Here is a 19,649-nt window from a genome sequence, read left to right on the forward strand (position 1 = left end):
GGGTCGCGCGCAGTAACAGTATGAGAAGGTATCTTCCGAGCGCTGATGGCTCATCACGTGACCTGACCTTCAGCCCACGCCAGAGTCTCCCTGGAGCGACTTGACCTCCAGGAGGGAGCCAGCGTTTCTCACAGCCAGGACTCAGCGCACCTGCAGCAGGTGCTTCGGCCCGGGCCGCAGCCTCCATCAGCAGCGAGGAAGCACCCACTGCCCCTGCTCCCCTTCCCCATGGGGCTGCCCCGCAGGCCACTCCTGCCACCTCCACCCACCCACCCAGTGCCTCTGGGGTCCACAGCTTCTGAGCCTCATGTGGTCAGACGCCGCCCTTGCTAAAAGCCTCCCTCCAGGATGCCCAGGTCAGGCTTGGAGTCCCAGTGTCCCCAAAGCTGTCTCCCCGAGGCTGAGCCGCTGTCAGGAACCGCCTTTCCAGCTGCGTGGCCGCCGCCACACCGGCTGCTTCTGAGAGCTGGCGTTCCAGGTCCGGCTTTGACAGTGTTTGTACTCTGCGAGCTTTTGAAACTCTCAAGCATTAATCATTTGAATAAACACAACATTTTTCTTACCTAAAACTATTTGTTACCAAAAAGAATAAAGGGTCTTTATGTGGCCTTCCCTGACTCCAACAGACGAGTCTGCGTGCCTTAGAGGGGCCGAGGCTGCTCCGTTCAATCAATACTCAGAACCTGTTTGTACATGACCCGCTCCAGGCTTTCCATATTCTAAATGAGAAGGAAAATCTCGAATTTCTTTCTTTTTTTCTGCATACCAGCGGCATGCAGAAGATCCCGGGCCAGGGATCGAACTCGCTCCACAGCAGCAACCCAAGCCCCCGCAGTGACAACGGCCAGATCCTTATCCAGCTGGGCCACTGGGGACTGTGCCAATCTCAACGTTCTTAATAGGGCCAAGGCCAATTTGCTAACAAGAGCTGAGGTTCACACAAAGAAAACTTCCTCGGGGAGAAAGAAGAAAGACAGGATTGATCGTAAACCAAGTTCAGCAGCTGCCTCAGAGGGCCAGCTCCTCCGGCAGGTACCACGCACGCGGGTCTCAAAGAGCACTCCAGGGATGAAAAGGCAGCAGGAAAAGAGGAAGGACCGTCCATAGGGACCAAAAGCAAAGTCAGATTCCTGGTTGCCTGGAGCTGGGGGGAACCCGGACTGGGCTGGAATAGACACAGGGGGCCTTTCTGGGGTGATGGAAATTGTTCTAAAGCCCCGGGGCGGCGAATGGCTGGCTGTGGCTCAGTAAATTTACCAAAAATCACGGGCTTGCGCTTCTTAAATGGGTGAATCTGATGATATGGAAATTCGACTTCAGTGAAGCTGGGTTTTTTAAGGCAAGGGAGATAAATGGATGAGCCGTCAGGACTCTATATGAATTATTCCTGAACTAAAAAGAGTCGCGTCCTCGCTGCTTCAATGAGCGTGACTGAAGCCTAGGGGCGCCTCGTGCCGGGAACGGAGGCTGGAAAGACAGAGGCTTTGAAGCAGAAGAGATAAAGGGCGAGGCGAGGCCTCCCCCCGCTCCCGGGTGGGTCCACGGAGCGGCGGACGGGCCGAGGCCGGAGGAGCAGCGGCCCGGGCGGGCGCGCATCCGTAAGGGGGGCCAGCTCATCCCGTTGGCGGAGCGAGGCTTTCGGGAGCGGGTCCTCTCGCGGCGGGAGGCGCCGGGCAGGGCCGCGGATGCGGGTCCGAGGAGCGGGCCCGGGGCAGGGCCGTGTCTGCGCTCCTCCGGCGAACAAAGGCCCGATTCCGGGGCGTCGTGAGTGTGCGCGGAGAACCCCCGTTCCCCCGCCCCCTCCGCCCTGGGACCCAGGACGGGCGCTCCAGGCACCAGCCGCGTCCTCGCGGGGCGGGAGGGGTCACGCGGGGCCCGGGGCCGGAGCGCTGTCCCCGTCCCTTAGCGCCCAGCGGGGAGCGCCCCGTGTCTTCGCAGCGGGTGACCAACGGGGCGTTCAGGGCCGCGACTCTGCTGGGGCAGACCTGCCGCCTGGCACGCCCTCCACCCGACCTTGCACCGACACCAGCTCCCAACGCGGCCACGCCGAGCAATGTCCTGGGCGAGAGCCACAGCCTCGGCTGGGAGGCGCTTCCGCCCCCTGCACATGGGTTGCTCACATCCTGAGAGCAGGTGTGTTTGTTCCAGCCCGGTTTATGCTAGATGCACTCATTAGTGATTTTATTTACATGACAATCATTACATGAACCAATGAAACATGAGGAGAGAGGAGCCACCCTGAATGCTTTGAAAAGACTTGATGAAAGTGAGCTGTTAGAAAAGGGGGCGAGGGAGGGATAACAGGAGCTCGGGTTTAGCGGATGCAAAAACTACTACACATACAATGGATAAACAACGCGGTCCTACCCCAGAGCCCAAGGAACCGTGCTCAGTATCCCGGGAAAGGAATGTGAAAAAGAACATGAACATATGCGTGACTGGATCATTTTGCTCTACACCTGGAACTAACACAACAGTGTAAATCAGCTAGACTTGAATTTTAACACCGCCTGAAGCAGCTGTAAAAGAACAGGGACAGCCCCCTGGTGGTTATCATAACCACTCAGAGAGATGGACGGGTGCCAGAGAGACGGAAACCGCAGGAGCTCTGGGGTCCCGGGTCCACCACCGGAAGGGCCAGCCTACAAACGACCCATGCTGGGTGCAGAGAAAAGGGAACCCTCCTGCACTGTTGTTGGGAGTGTAAGCTGGGGCCGCCACTATGGAAAACAGCATGGAGGCTCCTCAAAAAACTAAAAAGAGAGCCACCAGATAATCCGGCAGTTCCACTCCTGGGCATGTATCCAGACCAAAGCATAATTCAAAAAGATACATGCACCCAATGCTCACTGCAGCACTATTTACAACAGCCATACATGGAAGCAACCTAAATGTCCACTGACAGAGGAGAGGATTAAGCAGATGTCGACATCTCTGCAATGGAATACTATTCAGCTATAAAAAAAGAATGAAATAATGCCATTTTCGGCAACATGGATGGACCTAGAAATTATCACACAAAGTGAAGTAAGACAGAGAAAGACAAATGGCGTGTGATGTCACTTATAGATAGAGTCTAACATATGGCACAAATGAAACTGTCTACAGAACAGAAACAGACTCACAGACATAGAGAACAGACTTGTGGTTGCCGAGGGGGAGAAAGGGAGGCAGGGGGGTCACATTTTATAAAAGTATCTACATTTCAGGTTCTGTCTTCATTCTTATTATACAAGTCACTTCACTTAATTCTTATCACGCTATGAAATGGGTAGCGTTTGCTTCATTTTACAGTTAAAGGAAATAATAAAGATAAGAAAAAATAATGACATTGAAAACAGAAAACAGAAAAATTAATAAAACAAAGATCAATAAAATAGACAAATCTCTAGCAAGACTGACAAAGGAAAAAAAAGAGAAAATACAGATTATCAATATGGAACAAAGCAGTGTTTCTCTACAGGCCCTGCAGACTGAGGATAAAATAACTCTACACACATAAATGTGCAACAGAAGAAATGGGCCAATTGCTTAGAAAACACTACTCGCCCAAAATATGAAATAGGTTATTTGAATAGTCCTATGACTCTTAAAGAACTCTGACTCTGTAATTTACAACTCTCCCCACCTCTGAAAAAAAAATCTGCAGATTTCACTGGAGAATTCTACCAAATGTTTAATGAAGAATTAACAACTTTACACAATTTCTTCCAGAATTTAAGAAGACTTGAGAAACACGTCCCAATTCACGTTACGAAGTAGTATTATTCTGATTCTACAACCAGCCAAAGATAGTACAAAAGAGACAAATAGAGCCCCTGGTGAGTATCAATGCAAAAATCCTTAATAAAAGATTGGCAAACAGAATTCAACAATATGTAAAAATAATTATACACCATGACCAAGTGGGATTTAAGGGAAGAAAGACAAGTTCAGTATGTAACAAATCAATCACCGTAGTCCACTCCATGAACAGGCGAAAAAAGAAAAAGTCCCTGGTCACATCCACCAATGCAGAAGAAGCATCTGAGAGACTGCAATTCCTGTTCATGCAGCCCGAAAAAGACCAAAAAAAATAAAGACACAAACAGACAAAACCAAAAACAAACCTGGAATAGAGAGGAATTCTTCAGAAAAAAAAAAATACTAGAAAAATGAGGATACAGGGGAAATTCCTCAACTTGATAAACTGCATGTACAAAAACCCAACAGCTAACATTATAAAAGACTGAATGCTTTCCTCCTAGGGCTGTGGACAAGGCAAGTTTGTCCACTCTCACACTTTTATTCAACATAGCATTGGAATTTCTAGACAATGCAATAAGGCAAGAAAAGGAAAGAAAGGCGTACAGATCAGAAATGAAGAGTTAAAACCGTCCCTCCTAGTAGATGACATGATTGTCTACACAGAAAATCCCAAGGAATCTAAAGGAAAAAAAAATCTCCTAGAACTAAGTGAGTTTAGCAAGTTTTCAACATACAAAATAATATATGAAAATGAACTGCCCTTCAATACTCTAACAATGAACACCAAAATTAAAAATACAGTAACCTGGAACTCCCATCCTGGCTTGGCAGTAATGAATCAGACCAGTATCCATGAGGACACAGGTCCTATCCCTGGCCTTGTTCAGTGGGTCAAGGATCTGGTGTTGCTGAGAGCTGTAGTGTAGGTCGATTTGGCTCGGATCTGACATTGCTGTGGCTGTGGTATAGGCCGGCAGCTGCAGCTCCGATTCAAGCCCTAGCCTGGGAAATTCCGTATGTCATGGGTGCGGCCCTAAAGATAATAATAAAAAATACACTAACCTAAAATTTAAAATTACTTTTTTTGGGGGGGGGTCTTTTGTCTTTTTTTGAGGGCCACACCCACAGCATGTGGAGATTCCCAGGCTAGGGGTCTAATCCGAGCTGTTGCTGCCAGCCTACGCCAGAGCCACAGCAATGACAGATGTGAGCTGCATCTGCGACCTACACTACAGCTCATGGCAACGCCGGATCCTTAACCCACTGAGCGAGGCCAGGGATTGAACCCGCAACCTCATGGTTCCCAGTCAGATTCGTTTCCACTGCGCCATGACAGGAACTCCTTATGATTACTTTTTGTTTGTTTGTTTTCGGCTGCACCCTCGTCATGTGGAAGTTCCAGACCGAGGGATCAAACCCACGATGCAGCTGCGATCTGCACCACAGCAGTGGCAGTGCCAGACCCTTAACCCACTGTACCCCAGGGGAACTTCCTATGATTGTTTAAAAAAAAAAAGATATAGGTGTAAATTTAGCAAAATAGGTACAGGATCTGTATGCTAAAACCCACAAAATGCTGACCAAAGAAATCAAAGAAGAACTCATTAATGTTTGTGTATCGGAAGACTTCCCCTCGTAAAGAGGAAGTAAATTCCCAGAAGACTTTTGTGTGTAGGTGGATGAGATGATTCTAAAATTTATACGGAAAGTCAGAGGAACAAGCCTAGACAAAACATCTTCGGAAAAGAAGGCTAAAGTCAAAGCGTCAGTCTCCCCGATTTCAGGACTGGAGCCACGAGCCGCAGGACTGAGAGGTACTGACAGAGGGAGACACGCGCAGAACAGAGAACCCAGAAAGAAACCCTCACGAACACGCCCACGTGATTTTAGACCAAGGTGGAAGAGCAATTCAGTGCAAGAAGGCCGTCTTTCCATCAGGCGGTGCTGGAACAACTGGACATCCGGGAAACCGTCAGACCCAGGCTCCGTCTCACAAGGCGGAGAAAATTTAACTGAAATGGATCAGGTGCCTAAATGCAAAACGTAAGACTCCAACACCTTTCGAAGAAACAGGAGAATCTCTTCTGGGCGAGTCAAAGAAGTTCTCAGAGTTAACACCAAAAGCAAGATCCATAAAAGGAAACATCGATCAGCCGAATTGCATCAAAATCAAGGACTTCTGCTCTGTGAACGACTCTGTCACAAGCGTGAAAAGACAAAGGAGAGCCTGGAAGAAAATACTTGCCAAACGCAGTGCCAACGAAGAGCTACACCCTCTGGAATATATAAAGAAGTCACGGAACGCAACGGTCACCCCAAAACCCCCCCAGAACCCCTGCAATCAGAAAACGAGTGAATGACACGAACGAACATTTCACTGAAGAAGATACACCAATGGCACAACATAAAGGCGGTTCCGCATCATCACCCGTCAGGGAAACGCAAACTAAAATACCGTGAAATAGCGCCACACACCTGTCGCAGCAGCTAAGACAACAAAGTGACACACCCCACGCCGGCAAGGACGTAGAGAAAGTGGATCCCTCACCCGCACACTCGTCGGCGGGGATGTGTCCCCGCCGCTCTGCAGCCACTCTGAGAACACGCGTTAGCGGTGTCTTCCGAAACCACACACGTGGCGATGGCACCCCTGGGCATCCATCCCAGAAAAACGCGTCCACAAAACATTACCATAAAGCCCGTACGTGAGTGTTCCCACCAGCTTTGTTCAGGATGGCAAAGCACGGGAGACGACCCAGACGCGTGCGTGAGCACACGGGTACCTACACCCCGTAAAACACCGAGAAGAAACAAAAAAGGAGCCAACATGTGATACACACAACACCCTGCAGGAGTGTCCAGAGGGTGGTGATGCGTGAAAGGGCCGGGCCCTAAGGCTTGGGTACTGCGTGCTTCCGTGCGTGTGACATTCCTGAAATAGCGAACCTGTGGAAATGGAAGACGGACTCGCGGCTGCCAGGGTCGAGGAGCCGGAGGATGGAGGGAGGTGAGGGTGGCTCTGGGGGGGGCCCTCGTGGTGATGGGAACCTCTACGGCCACACTCGGTCAATGGCAAGACAGGGCTGTGACACGACTCTTTTTTTTGTCTTTTCAGGGCCACACTCTTGGCGCATGGAGGTTCCCAGGCTAGGGGTCTATTCGGAGCTGTAGCCGCTGGCCTACAGCACAGCCACAGCCACGCCAGATCCTAACCCACCGAGGGAGGCCAGGGATGGAACCCGCAACCTCATGGTTCCTAGTCGGATGCGTTTCCGCTGTGCCACGACGGGAACTTCCGGGCTGTGACATGGTACTATTGTTTCCCAAGATGGTACCACTCAGGGAAAGTGGTAAAGGGTACAAGGGAATCTTTATTATTTTTCTTTCTTTCTTTCGTCTTTTTAGGGCCGTACCTGTGGCATATGGAGGTTCCCAGGCGAGGGGGCTTTCTCTGTTATTTCTTACTGCTGCATGTGAATCCATAGTTAGTGCAAAACTAAAGGCAATTAAAAAACATGTGAAATACATGTTCCACTTTCATATCGACTTGAACTTGTGTTCTGATGAAAACTGATATAAAACTATACACTCCGAATACCATTACATTTTAAAAAATCTTTTAAGGAATCATTAAGAATTATGAAGTGGTAGAAATTACAAAATACTAACATGAACTCGGGGTGGCGGTAAGCTGAGCAGAAAAAAGAAAAAGAATAAAATCTGCCAGGAAAAATCCACTCCTTACTGATAAAAACAATGCAAATGAGCCAGAAAATTATTTTTAGCAAATCCACAACCTAATGGATCATCTGAAATCCCTGGTGCTTCATATTCTTTCCTAGAATAGTTAATTACTGCTCAGAACATCCCCCATAAACTGTGGGCCCTGATTTCGCCTCCTTGGCCCAGGCCTTGCAAAGGCCAGGGGCACGCCTGTTTTCTGCAGCTCACGTGCCTTTACCAGGACACCCAGCATATTCCGAAAGCAAAAGAACGATTGTGATGCGTCCAGAATCTAACTCTGTCTTACACAGGAACGCAAGGAGAGTTTCTGCACGGTTACACGCTGAATTTCCTAGAGATGCAGGTAACAGGTGAATCAAGGGGCGACAGCACTTTGCATTGTTGAGAAGCTCACCGAGTCCCAGCAGGACAGAAGGTCACCAGCTGGGACACTGCCCCAGGATGTAATAGGACAGACTTCCCTTTGTGAAGGTGGAAGAGTCTGGAAAATCACCACATCTGTATGGAAAGTTGTGGCACTTCATCAAAGGGGAGCCATCTGGGAGTTCCCATCGTGGTGCAGTGGTTAACGAATCCGACTGGGAACCTTGAGGTTGCGGGTTCGATCCCTGCCCTTGCTCAGTGGGTTAAGGATCCGGCGTTGCCATGAGCTGTGGTGTGGGTCGCAGATGCGGCTCGGGTCCCACGTTGCTGTGGCTCTGGCGTAGGCTGGTGGCTACAGCTCCGATTCGACCCCTAGCCTGGGAACCTCCATGTGCCGCGAGAGCGGCCCAAGAAATGGCAAAAAGACAAAAAAAAGGGGGGGGGGAGCCATCTGAGGAATCCAGATAAATATGCACCTATGAAACTGTTACTGGAAGAAAGAGGAAATTTTAGAAAATCTCTAATTTGCATCCTCATTGAAATTCAAGGAGCTGGAGTTCCCATCGTGGCTCAGTGGTTAACGAACCGGAATGGTATCCACGAGGACGCAGGTTCCATCCCCGGCCTCACTCAGTGGCTTAAGGATCCGGCGCTGCCATGAACTGTGGTGTAGCTCACAGACGCGGCTCGGATCCAACATTGCTGTAGCTGTGGTTTAGGTCGGCAGCTGTAGCTCTGATTCAACCCCTAGCCTGGGAACCTCCATATACCGTGGGTGCAGCCCTAAAAAGACAAGAAAAAAAAAAAACTTAAAAAAAAATTCAAGGAGCTTTTGCAGCTATGAGGCTAGAGCCAGAAGTCGTAAAGAAGCAGCAATTTGAGATGAGAGGAGTTAGACTAAAGATTAAAGACACATCATTGAAGTACAGAAAGCATATTAGATGATAAACTTTCAAAAATCAGAGGAGCTATGAAAGTAATCAAAAGAATGAAAAAAAAAATACGTGTTGTGGAAGACATACTCAGGAGACCAAATATACACATACTTGAATTTCCCGAAGGCGACTCCAGGGTGAAAAGAAAAGCAATAATTAAAGTAATAAGGGAACGCCTTGAGGCCCTGTAATAAAGCCACCACCCAATGCTAATAACTCTGGGCAAAAAAGGATGAGAAGAACTGAACACACGAAACTGCATCTCAAGCCAAATTTCTGCATCTGATTTAATGGGGACGCGCCGAAAGCAATCACAGTGAAATGAGAATGAGGACACCACAGCTCACACACTCCAGCAGGAATCAGAAAGAAAAGGCAGCTGTGGGGACAGAGGGGACAAAAGGCATTGTTAGCAGCAGCTGATATAATCCTCCCCTCGGGGAAACACGTGAGAACCAACTGCAAACCACTAGTACCAGTAAGGGAAGGAGTCAGTCACAAATCCAGTATTTTTAAATACCTCATTAAAAAAAATACAATGAGTGCTGGCTTCAGCCGCACATGTTCTAAAATTGGAAGGACAGAGAGATTAAGGGAGGGTGACATGCAAGTTCGGAAGAATTCCAAATTTACAAAAGGGGAAAGAAAGAGAATACAATGACTAAGGCATCCCACCCGCAAAGCAATAAAGATATAAGCCCGGGCATAAACTCAGCGAATGGAAGGAGGCGGAGTTGGGGGGAGGAGAGGACGGAGGAGGGAGGGAAAATAAGCGGACTTCAGGGAAAGGCCCAGAACTGGCGAGGCAGCCACTCTTCTGGTTGGGAAGACTCTGGAAAATCGCCCCTATTCCTGGGGGGGAGCACCCACCGCTCGGGCCCGGGGACGCCCCAGGGAAGCGCCAGGCCCCGACGACCACGCGCCGCTGGGTCCCGCAGGGCCAGGAAACACCAGGTACCTCTCACCGTCCAGGACCTTGTAGTCCACGTGCCAAGTTCAAGACCTCCTCACCCCGGGGTCTCCCCCCGACACCGCCTGAAGTTACAGCCCGTTCCCGGTCCGTGGATGATGGCGGCAGAAAGAGAATGTGCTTACGTGGGGTGGAACTAAAAGAGCCTCTTTCTCAGCACCTTTCCCGGCCTCCGAGGCGGTCTGCCCCTCCATCCTTCCACAGCGAGCTGAGGCCGACTCCCTCCGCGGCTCAGTCGCCCCCCGCCCCCCGCCCATGCCCCTCCCCCACGGCTGCTCCCCTCCTCCCGCAGCCGCAGCTTCTTCCACGTCTGCGCCGACGCGGGGATCTTCGTCCTGCTCGCTCCGTCCCCCTGTTGCCTGGGACAGTGCTGGGCACACAGCAGGACGCAAAACCGTGCGCGCGCCGGGACCGCACGCGGGGAGGGTCGCGGGTCGGGGCCGGGCTCCCGGCGCAGCGCTCCGGCCGAGGCTGCCATCTAGCGGCGGGACCCCTTTGCAGCTTCGGGGGCCGAGAGGACAGCTGCCTAGCACGAGGGCCAGGCCCTTGGGCCAAGACGAGGTACCACCCTCCGGCACCACGGCGAGCCAAGGAAGAAGGTGCCTGGGCTGCGCTCAGATGCTCTCATATTGACTGAAAAACCCGTTAAGAGGAGCGATGCTCAGTGTGCAAGGGCGGCGGGCATGGCTGACACGGCCACACTGGTCTGCCCTCTCTGGCACGTCCTGATGTGGATGAGACACCGCGTCCTCCCGGAGGCTGTGCTGAGGGTGTGAGGCCAGCATCAAAGGGAGAGCGGGACACGCGGTAGGGCTGACCACGTGCCCCGGTCCAGACCCTGCTGCCCCTGCGCTCCTGTTACTGCAGACGGTGGCAGGGTCCCCGGGGGTGCTCGGCCAGGACACCTGACCTGGAATGGCCCAGCCCCCTTCAGGCGCTTCTCCCCACCTGTGTCAGAGGGCGGGTAGCACCACACGCGAGCGTCAGCAGCCACGCAACGGGTCTTACCTAGAGGGAGCATCGCCTCCTGTTACCAGGTTTGAGGGCTCCTCCGTGAGGACAGATGGATGCCCCGGAAAAGGGCCCTACAGGCCGATCGCAGGTTCAGCTATGGGGCGTTTAGAACCACTGACTTATTCCTCTGTATGACAACTGCGTGACGAGATCCCTTCCCAAATGAATACACTGGAAAGAAAACAGATTGCCCCACACCATGCATTACCGAAAAATGTGTCCCAAAGCCGAAAGATCAAGAACTAAGACTCGAAGGCCACAGAAAGAATTCCGTCCCCTCAGAGTCTACGTATAATGTATAATGACCTCTTTTCTTTACGAGGAAATCAAGGTCATGCTGCTAGCATTTTCCTTATTTTCTTTAGTTTTATTTTTTCTTTATAGCTGAGTCTATAGAGAAAGGCCGTGAGTCCAGGGAGCACCCAATGGGGGCGCTGTTTCTAACACACTGTATCACCTCCCTCTTTGTCTCAGCGGTACTGAGATTTAAAAACTGCCTTTGTGACTTGTCCCAGCGCCCTCATTCCCTGGGTTTCGTGCATGTAAAACGGAGACAGAATGTGACCTGATACCCACATGACCACCTGGCCCCACTGCACAACTGCAGCATCGCCACTCCGGCCGCTGCTCCGGATGGTGGGCTCATCAGCCCACGGACGGGTCCGAATTTACAACAAACGCAGTTTGAGGATACGTGACAATGTGTAAAAGTGCCAGCAGTCCAAAAGCCGATACGCAAAATGTTGAGGACCACTCGTATTTAAAAATAAAAGTACCAGGAGTCCCCGTTGTGGTGCAGCAGAAACACATCCAACTAGTATCCATGAGGATGCAGGTTCGATCCCTGACCTCGCTCAGGCAGTTAAGGCTCTGGCGGTGCCGTGAGCTGTGGAGTAGGTTGAAAACACAGCTTGGATCCCACGTTGCTGTGCCTGTGGCGTAGGCCGGCAGCTGCAGCTCTGATTCAACCTCCAGCCTGGGAACCTCCGTATGCTGCAGGTACAGCCCTAAAAATTAAAAAAAATAATAAAAATAAATGAAAGCTCCAGAGCCAGTTGTAATTTTCTAACTCAGCTCAATTAAGTCAAAGGATATCATTTCTTTATAATCAAGTAGACAGCGAACTGAATTTGAATGATAACCTTAGGAATAAAACTGCACCTCACTGAATGGATAAAGAAGATGTACATATATACAGTGGAATACGGTTCCGCCCTAAAAAGAACAAAGTAATGCCATTTGCAGCAACATGGATGGACCTAGAGATGATCATACTAAGCGAATTAAGTCAGACAGAGAAAGACAAATACTGTATTGATATATATATACAAATACTTGTATGTGGACTATAAAATATGGCACCGAAGAACTCCACAGAAACAGACTCATAGCCTAGAGAAGAAAGAGCCTTGTGCTTGCCAAGGGGCAGGGGGTGGGAGTTTGGGGTTTAGCAGATGCGAACTGTTAGGCAGAGGATGGATAAACAAGGTCCTACTGGAGAGCATCGGGAGCTACGGTCAACAGCCCGTGATAAAGCGTAATGGAAGGAACGTGTGTGTGTGTGTGTGTGACTGAATCATTTTGCTACACAGCGGAAAGGAACACAGCAGTGTAAACCAGCGATACTTCCACTTAAAAAACTGCTTTTTACATTCCAGGGGCCCGTCACAGTTCATAAAACGTTCAAAGACCCTTGGGATAACTTCACTGTGCGGCAGACTTGTGGTCGTTTCCTCACTGTGACAGGTAAGGAAGCTAAAGCCTGTGGGGTGTGGGAACCAGTAGAACCAACGTCTTTCTCTGGGATGCTGGACAAAGGCAGCACATGCTATGATGGAGCAATTAAATAATCCAAAAACAAGTGGTTAAAAAACACTGCAGAGGTTCCCGTCATGGCTCAGTGGAAACGAATCTGACCAGTATCCACGAGGACGTAGGTTTGATCCCCGGCCTTGCTCAGTGGGTTAAGGATCCAGTGTTGCTGTGAGCTGTGGTGTAGGTCACAGACGTGGCTTGGATTCCATGTTGCTGTGGCTGTGGTGTAGACCAGTGGCTGCAGCTCCGATTTGACCCTGGAATATATGCCATGGGTGTGGCCCTGAAAAGACCAAAAAAAAAAAAAAAAAGAAAAGAAAGACTGCAAAATGCAAGTAGAAGAGGAAGGATTTGCCTAAAGCAAAAAAAAAAAAGGTTATGATTTATATTTCTGTTTTTAATTTTTTAAAGCAGGGTATGCATGTGTTTTGAAAATTTTGAAACAGTATAGAAAGATCTAACATGAAAAGTCTCCTTCCCCCACTTTTAATTCTGGTAACTCTCCTCATCCTTCCAGGAAAAAAAAAAGTTATGATCTCAAAAATTAACATATATTTGAAACAATTAAATGAGGTCAGACTCTATGCACCACGTTTTTTGTTTTTGGTCTTTTCTAGGGCCGCACTCGCGGCATATGGAGGTTCCCAGGCTAGGGGTCGAATCGGAGCTGTAGCCGCCAGCCTACGCCACAGCCACAGCAACTCTTGGGATCCGAGCCGCGTCTTCGACCTACACCACAGCTCACGGCAACACTGGATCCTTAACCCACTGAGCAAGGGCAGGGATCGAACCCGCAACCTCATGGTTCCTAATCGGATTCGTTAACCACTGAGCCACGACGGGAACTCCTATGTACCATGTTATTTTGCCCACTTAGTAATAATCTTTCCCTATTGGTACATACAAATCTACCGTGTCTGTTTTCATGGCTGCATACTATTCTGCTGTGCTAAAATCTCATTGTGCAATCAGCCCTAGACTGTCACATACTAACATATTTCCAGTATTTTGCTGTTACAATAATGCCACAACCGAACGGCTTGTCCATATACACATCAGCATCCTTTTTCAGTAATGCTAAGTGCTAAGCAGTAGGAACCTTTGGGGAAAGATTATAGGAACGTCAAAGATAGATTTTCTATCACCTATACGTGGCATGCTGGCTCCCGCCCTTGGTAACACCGACAAGTATCACTCATTTTCATTTTACTAATGTGTCAGGGGAAATCGTGTGCCATAATTATTGCTCTGATTTATATTTCCTTACCTCTCACTGAGGCAGCATCTTTCTATTGACTATCTGTGTTCCTTTTTTATGTGAACTACTCGTTTCTCTTTTGGGCTATTTTTCTTTTTCTTATGGTTTATACCAACTCTTTGTAAATAAGCCCTTTGTGACATGTTTCGCAAAAAAAAAAAAAAAATCCTCTTTTTACAAAGCAGTGTTTAACATCTCTGTGATTTTGCACCATTTCCTCTGTGGATTCTGTGTTTGTTCCCACCCAGAAAGGCCCCTCCAAAGCTGAGATGACAAGCTGATTCTGTCTCTCTCTCTCTTTTTTAATGACTGCACCCGCAGCACATGCAAGTTCTGGGGAGTTCCCATCGTGGATCAGTGGTTAACAAACTCTCGACTGGCATTCATGAGAACGCGGGTTGGATCCCTGGTCTCGCTCAGTGGGTTAAGGATCCGGTGTTGCCATGAGCTGTGGTGGAGGTTGCAGACGCGGCTCGGATCCCGAGTTGCTGTGGCTGTGGTGTAGGCCAGCGGCTACAGCTCCGATTCGACCCCTAACCTGGGAACTCCATATGCTGAGGGTATAGCCCTAAAGAGATAAAAAGACCAAAAAAAAAAAAGTTGTTCTGGGGCCAGGGACTGAATCCAAGCCACAGCTGCAACCTAGATCACAGCTGTGGCAATTTCAGATCATTTAACCCACTGCCCCGAGACAGGAATTGAACCTTCGCCTCCGCAGTGACCTGAACCACTGCAGTCAGATGCTTAATCCACTGCATCTGGGTGGGAACTCCCACAGCTGATTATCTGACATTTTCTCCGTACTTTCATGGTTTCACTTTTTAATATTTAAATCTTTAATCCACTTGGAAATGATTCTAATGAGAGAGGTGAGATAGGGACCCAGCTTAATTTTTTCCACAGACACAATCAGGAGTTCCCTTGTGGCTCAGCAGATTAAGGAGCCGGCATTGTCACTGCAGTGGCTTGGGTTGCGGCCGTGGCGTGGGTTCGTGGGTTTGATCCTTGGCCCGGGAACTTCTACATGCCAAGGGTGTGACCAAAGAAAAAAAAAGACCCAATCAGTCATTTTTTTGGAGTGAATGATCTGTCCTGGTCTAAAACGCCGTCTTTCTCCTACAGGAAGTCCTCCGGAGTACTCCGGGCTTCCTCCACTATTCCACCGAATGGCCTACTTCTTTACCAGTCCCGCGATGCTTAGGTCAGCCCCTTGATCACTGTTTTTCAGAAATTTCTGGGTATTTCTAGACTATTGATTCTTCTGTGGATCAGGGTTTATCAACAGCAGCCCTCTTGACATTTGGGGCTGAATCCATCTTCGCTGTTGGGGAGAGGCCTGAGCTTTGCAGGGTCTTTGGCGGCATCTCTGACCTCTACCCACTAGAGGTCAGTATCACCCAAACCGTCCGCGGATTTTGCCACTTGTTCCTTGGACTGGGGTGGAGGCGAAACCTTGGGCCCCGTCTCCCCCGCTGTCCGCATTGAGAACCTCTGTTTTAGATAAACCGCAAATCACTTCATCAGTTTTACTCCTCCCAAATTCCCACTGATACTTTAATTGGGATGAAATTATTCAGAGTAATTTAAATATCTTTATTCTATTTAACACATTACACTTACTTAAATTTAATCTTTATTACTTTTAAACTTCTTATCCCAGAACCATACGTAACCTTCTATTTATGCATATATTTTTATGTCCTTCAAAAGGGTTTTAAGATTTATTTTTAAATATGAGCTTTTATCAAGTTTATTACTAAGTATTTTACCTTTTTGTTGTTGTTGTTCTTTTTAGGGCCGCGCCTGCGGCATATGGAGGTTCCCAGGCTAGGGGTCCAATCAGAGTTACAGCCACCGGCCTCCACCACAGCCACAGCGATGCCAGATATGAGCTGAGTCTGTGACCTACGCCACAGCTCATGGCAACGCCGGATCCTAACCCACTGATGGAGGCCAGGGATCGAACCTGTGTCCTCACAGACACTAGTCAGATTCGTTTCTGCTGAGCCACGACGGAAACCCCGTACCTTTTTTGTTCCTTTATAAATGGGATCATTTCTTTTTTGGGGGGATAATTTCCCATGTTGTTATCTTTTATAACTCATCGCTGATGAGATAGTGATATTGATTGATACTAATAAGTTATTGATTTTTTTATATTCTATAACCAGTCACACTCTGAACTCTTATGGTATCTAATAGATTTTCAAGTCATGCCAAGTTTCTTCTAGCGATACAACTTTCGGGCAATTCTAAGCATTTTCCTAGGCACACAGCATATTCTCTGCGTAAATTCATCTTCCCGTATCCTCAGTTCCAACATGCATCCTCTCCTAGAGCTTGGTCAGTACTTGCAAAAAACTTTACACACTAGCAGTCATGTGGACAACCTTAAATCATTCTTTGCTTTTTGTTTGTTTGTTTGTTTTTTGTCTTTTTGCTATTTCTTGGGCAGCTCCCTGGGCATATGGAGGTTCCCAGGCTAGGGGTCAAATTGGAGCTGTAGCTGCCGGCCTACGCCAGAGCCACAGCAACGTGGGATCTGAGCCATGTCTGTGACCTACACCACAGCTCACAGCAATGCCGGATCCTCAACCCTCTGAGCAAGGCCAGGGATCGAACCCGCAACCTCATGGTTCCTAGTCAGCTTCGTTAACCACTGTGCCACGATGGGAACTCCCCTTCTTGATTTTAATGTAATACTTTTAGGATTTCACCACGGAGTATAATGCTGGCTTTGGCTTGAGATACATAAATTTCCCATCACTAACGAACTTCCCACACACTTATAGTCTACCAAGGGTTTGCTTTTGAGGGGCCACACCCACAGCACGTGGAAGTGCCCAGCCCAGGGATCGAACCCACGCCACAGCAGCGACAATGCCAGATCCTTAACCACCGGGCCACCAGGGAACTAACTTTGTCAAAGACATCTTCTGACACATTGAGATAACCATGAGGTTTGTCCTCTTGAGTCTGTTAATATTATATGAGGGAACTTCCTATTAAGCCATCCTTGGATGGCACAAATCTGCCCGGCTGTGATGTGTACTGCTGTTCTTGTAATTTCTTGCGGAATTTTACTTGTTAATATTTTTCATCTCACATTGTTGCATCAGTATTGGAGAGTGAGGTCGCTCCCTGTTAGTTTTGTCGTGGAGCTTCAACTTTTAGAAGCAGTGTTAGGCTGGCTTGATAAAAATAAGTGGTACTTTCATATGCTGTATTTTAAAAACCAAGTGAATGTATTTAGTATGAAACCAGTCTTTAAAAAAGTAAAACCAGTACATAGAAACACAAGACCATGCTCCCTTAAACTCTTCCTAGGTGCAACTTTTTGAAAACTGAATAAACAAGTTCCTTTGGAAAGCGAATCCGGGTTGTGATATTTTATATAAAAGTGCAAAAATCATAAGTAGGCTACCATTCAACCCCTAATAGAAGCGAATAATGACATACTTCAGCTGTGTTCCCATCTTAGACAACTGAGCGGTGCATTACTCTTCTTATTTTTTGGCCATGCCCACAGCATGTGGACCTTCCTGGGCCAGAATCAAACCCGCAACTCGAGCTGCTGCAGTGACACATTGCATCCTGAGCCCACTGTGAGTACACAACCATTATTAACTGAACTGCATTGAGTTCGACCGCAGAAAACATAGCTTTCTTATCTATGAGCTGCAAAAGAAAATTAGATACATTCTTTGGCATTTTCAGTTTCCTATACTCTGAACTCGAATACAATGGTTTAAACAAATCTTTTCTGCTTCTCAAGAATCTAGTAACACTGAGAAAGGCCATGGGTCCAGCGGCCACTGGCGTCTAGGTGATGTTGCACAGCCCTCCCAGAGGACCCTCCCAGGTTCCACGGGAGCCAGGACGGATGCCGTGCCCCGCCTCTGCCAGGACCCATGGGCTGTCTCACCCATGAGACACCTGCAGCACCAAGAAGCCCCACAACCTGCATCGCCCCTGCTGGATCCCTAAGGATGGGACAAGGGCAAAGTGACGGACATCTAGAGGGACTGGGAGGAGTTCAGCCTCCCCCGGGGGGACACCGGCCCAGAGCAAGTGCACAATGCACATCTGATGAAGGAAGGGGTGCGGGGATCCCTCAGATGCTTCCGGTGGACAAGCAATGCCTGGGCCCTCGGACCTGCCCCTCCTCGCCTGCCCCCACCTCCTGGGCCCCCCAGACTGAGTACCCCCTGCCTGGGTCCTTCTGATCTGGGTCCTCCTCTGTCCTGGGTCCCCCCCCTCCTGGGCCCCTCCTACCTGGGTTGCCCCTCAGGCGGCTCTCTGTGAGTTCGGAGATGGCCCCGGACGGGGATGTCTTTTTCGGCCGAACGGCCCCAGCGGCGGCGACACCTCCTGGCTTGGTGAGCGTGTCCTCGCTGCTGGCCCTCTTGAGCTGAGAGGTGGAGGGAGAGACAGAAGGTGAAGAGATGCATTTGCAGGAAGGAGCACTATGAACCAAGAAAGCAGCGAGCGGCTCGGCCTGCCCAGTAGCCGAGGTCCCATGATGGCACCGAGAGCAGCAGGACAGTGTTGGGGGGGGAAGCATGGAGCCAGCCCAAGCGATGCCCTCACTGGGCAGAGGGTGACTCTTCATCTCATCACTGTTTCAAAGAAGAGTACAGGGAGTTCCCGTCGTGGCGCAGCAGAAACAAAGCCGACTAGGATCCTTGAGAATGTGGGTTCAATCCCTGGCCTCCCTCAGTGGGTTAAGGATCTGGCGTTGCTGTGGCGGTGGTGTAGGCTGCAGACGTGGTTCAGATCCCCCGTTGTTGGGGCTGTGGTGTATGTAGGCCGGCGGCTGCAGCTTCAATTGGACCCCTAGCCTGGGAACCTCCAGGGAACTGCAGCCAACATCCTACGATAAACCTATTGGGAAAGACTCTTCAAAAAGAATGCGTATCACCGAGTCACTCCGCCGTACAGCAGAAACGAACACGACACGGTAAATCAGCCGCAACTTAAAACATAAATAAACTAGTGCGAAAACACAGGCCCGGAGGAAGGAGAGAAGAGATACAATGGTCTGAGCGGCCCAGCGAGCCAAGCCAAGGATGCGCCGTGACGCCTTTGGAGGCCAGAACAGGCTTCGGCCGGGGAGAGAAGCAGGACTCCTCGGCCCTTTTCTGCCCTCTGTCACGAGGGGCGCAGGACGAAGACGGTGCAAGGGTGAGGATGGGAGCGGGTCCCCTCGTCCCAGCGCGGCCTTGGGCACGTACTGGGGGGGCGGGGGGGGGCGGGGAGGGGGCGGAGCTGAGACCCGAGGCCCCGCCCCTTCTCTGCCGGGGGCCCGCGGCTGGGCGGCTCCCGCCGCCCGGACCCCGCCGGCATTTCGGGAAAGCCCACCGGGAGCCGGGCGGCGCGCGGGCGGAAGCCGGCCAGGCGGGCCGCCTCCGAGGTCTGGCTGACCGGCCGGTTCCCGGGCGGCGAAGCACCTCGCGGTGAACAGCGCCGCAAACCGGAGCCGGAGAGGCAGGAGCCGGGCCCGGAGAGGCCGCCCCAGCCGCCTGTGTGTGCTCCGGGATGGGGGCGGCGCGTGGGCCCAGGGCGGGACCCGCCAGGTTCCCCCGAGGTCAGGAGCGGAGATGCGGCTTCGGGCTCGACGCGCAGGGAGCCCGGCAGCCAGCGAGCGCGGGGCGGGTCTGCGCTGCGGAGACAGACCCTCCGTGAGCGGGAGCGCGCGGTCCATGAGCCACGTTCGTTCTCATTCAAACCGCAACTCTCCCGCGCTGGCCGCGCCGAGACAGTAACTCACTCGCTCAGGACCACACGGGCGAGGCCGCGCTGG

General features: G+C 50.2%; 1 protein-coding gene across 4 annotated transcripts in view; it reads right to left on the minus strand.

Moving 5' to 3' along the window:
* Positions 1-19,649, minus strand: part of SPECC1 (sperm antigen with calponin homology and coiled-coil domains 1) — a 236,919-nt gene that overhangs the window by 142,357 nt on the left and 74,913 nt on the right. For all 4 annotated transcript variants that reach the window (XM_047758555.1, XM_047758552.1, XM_047758551.1 and 1 more), the window contains exon 3: positions 18,122-18,257. In XM_047758555.1, the coding sequence (XP_047614511.1) occupies positions 18,122-18,257 (136 nt within the window). The remainder of the gene's footprint in view (positions 1-18,121; positions 18,258-19,649) is intronic.

The sequence above is a fragment of the Phacochoerus africanus genome, chromosome 14, assembly GCF_016906955.1.
Source record: "Phacochoerus africanus isolate WHEZ1 chromosome 14, ROS_Pafr_v1, whole genome shotgun sequence".
NCBI lineage: Eukaryota > Metazoa > Chordata > Mammalia > Artiodactyla > Suidae > Phacochoerus > Phacochoerus africanus.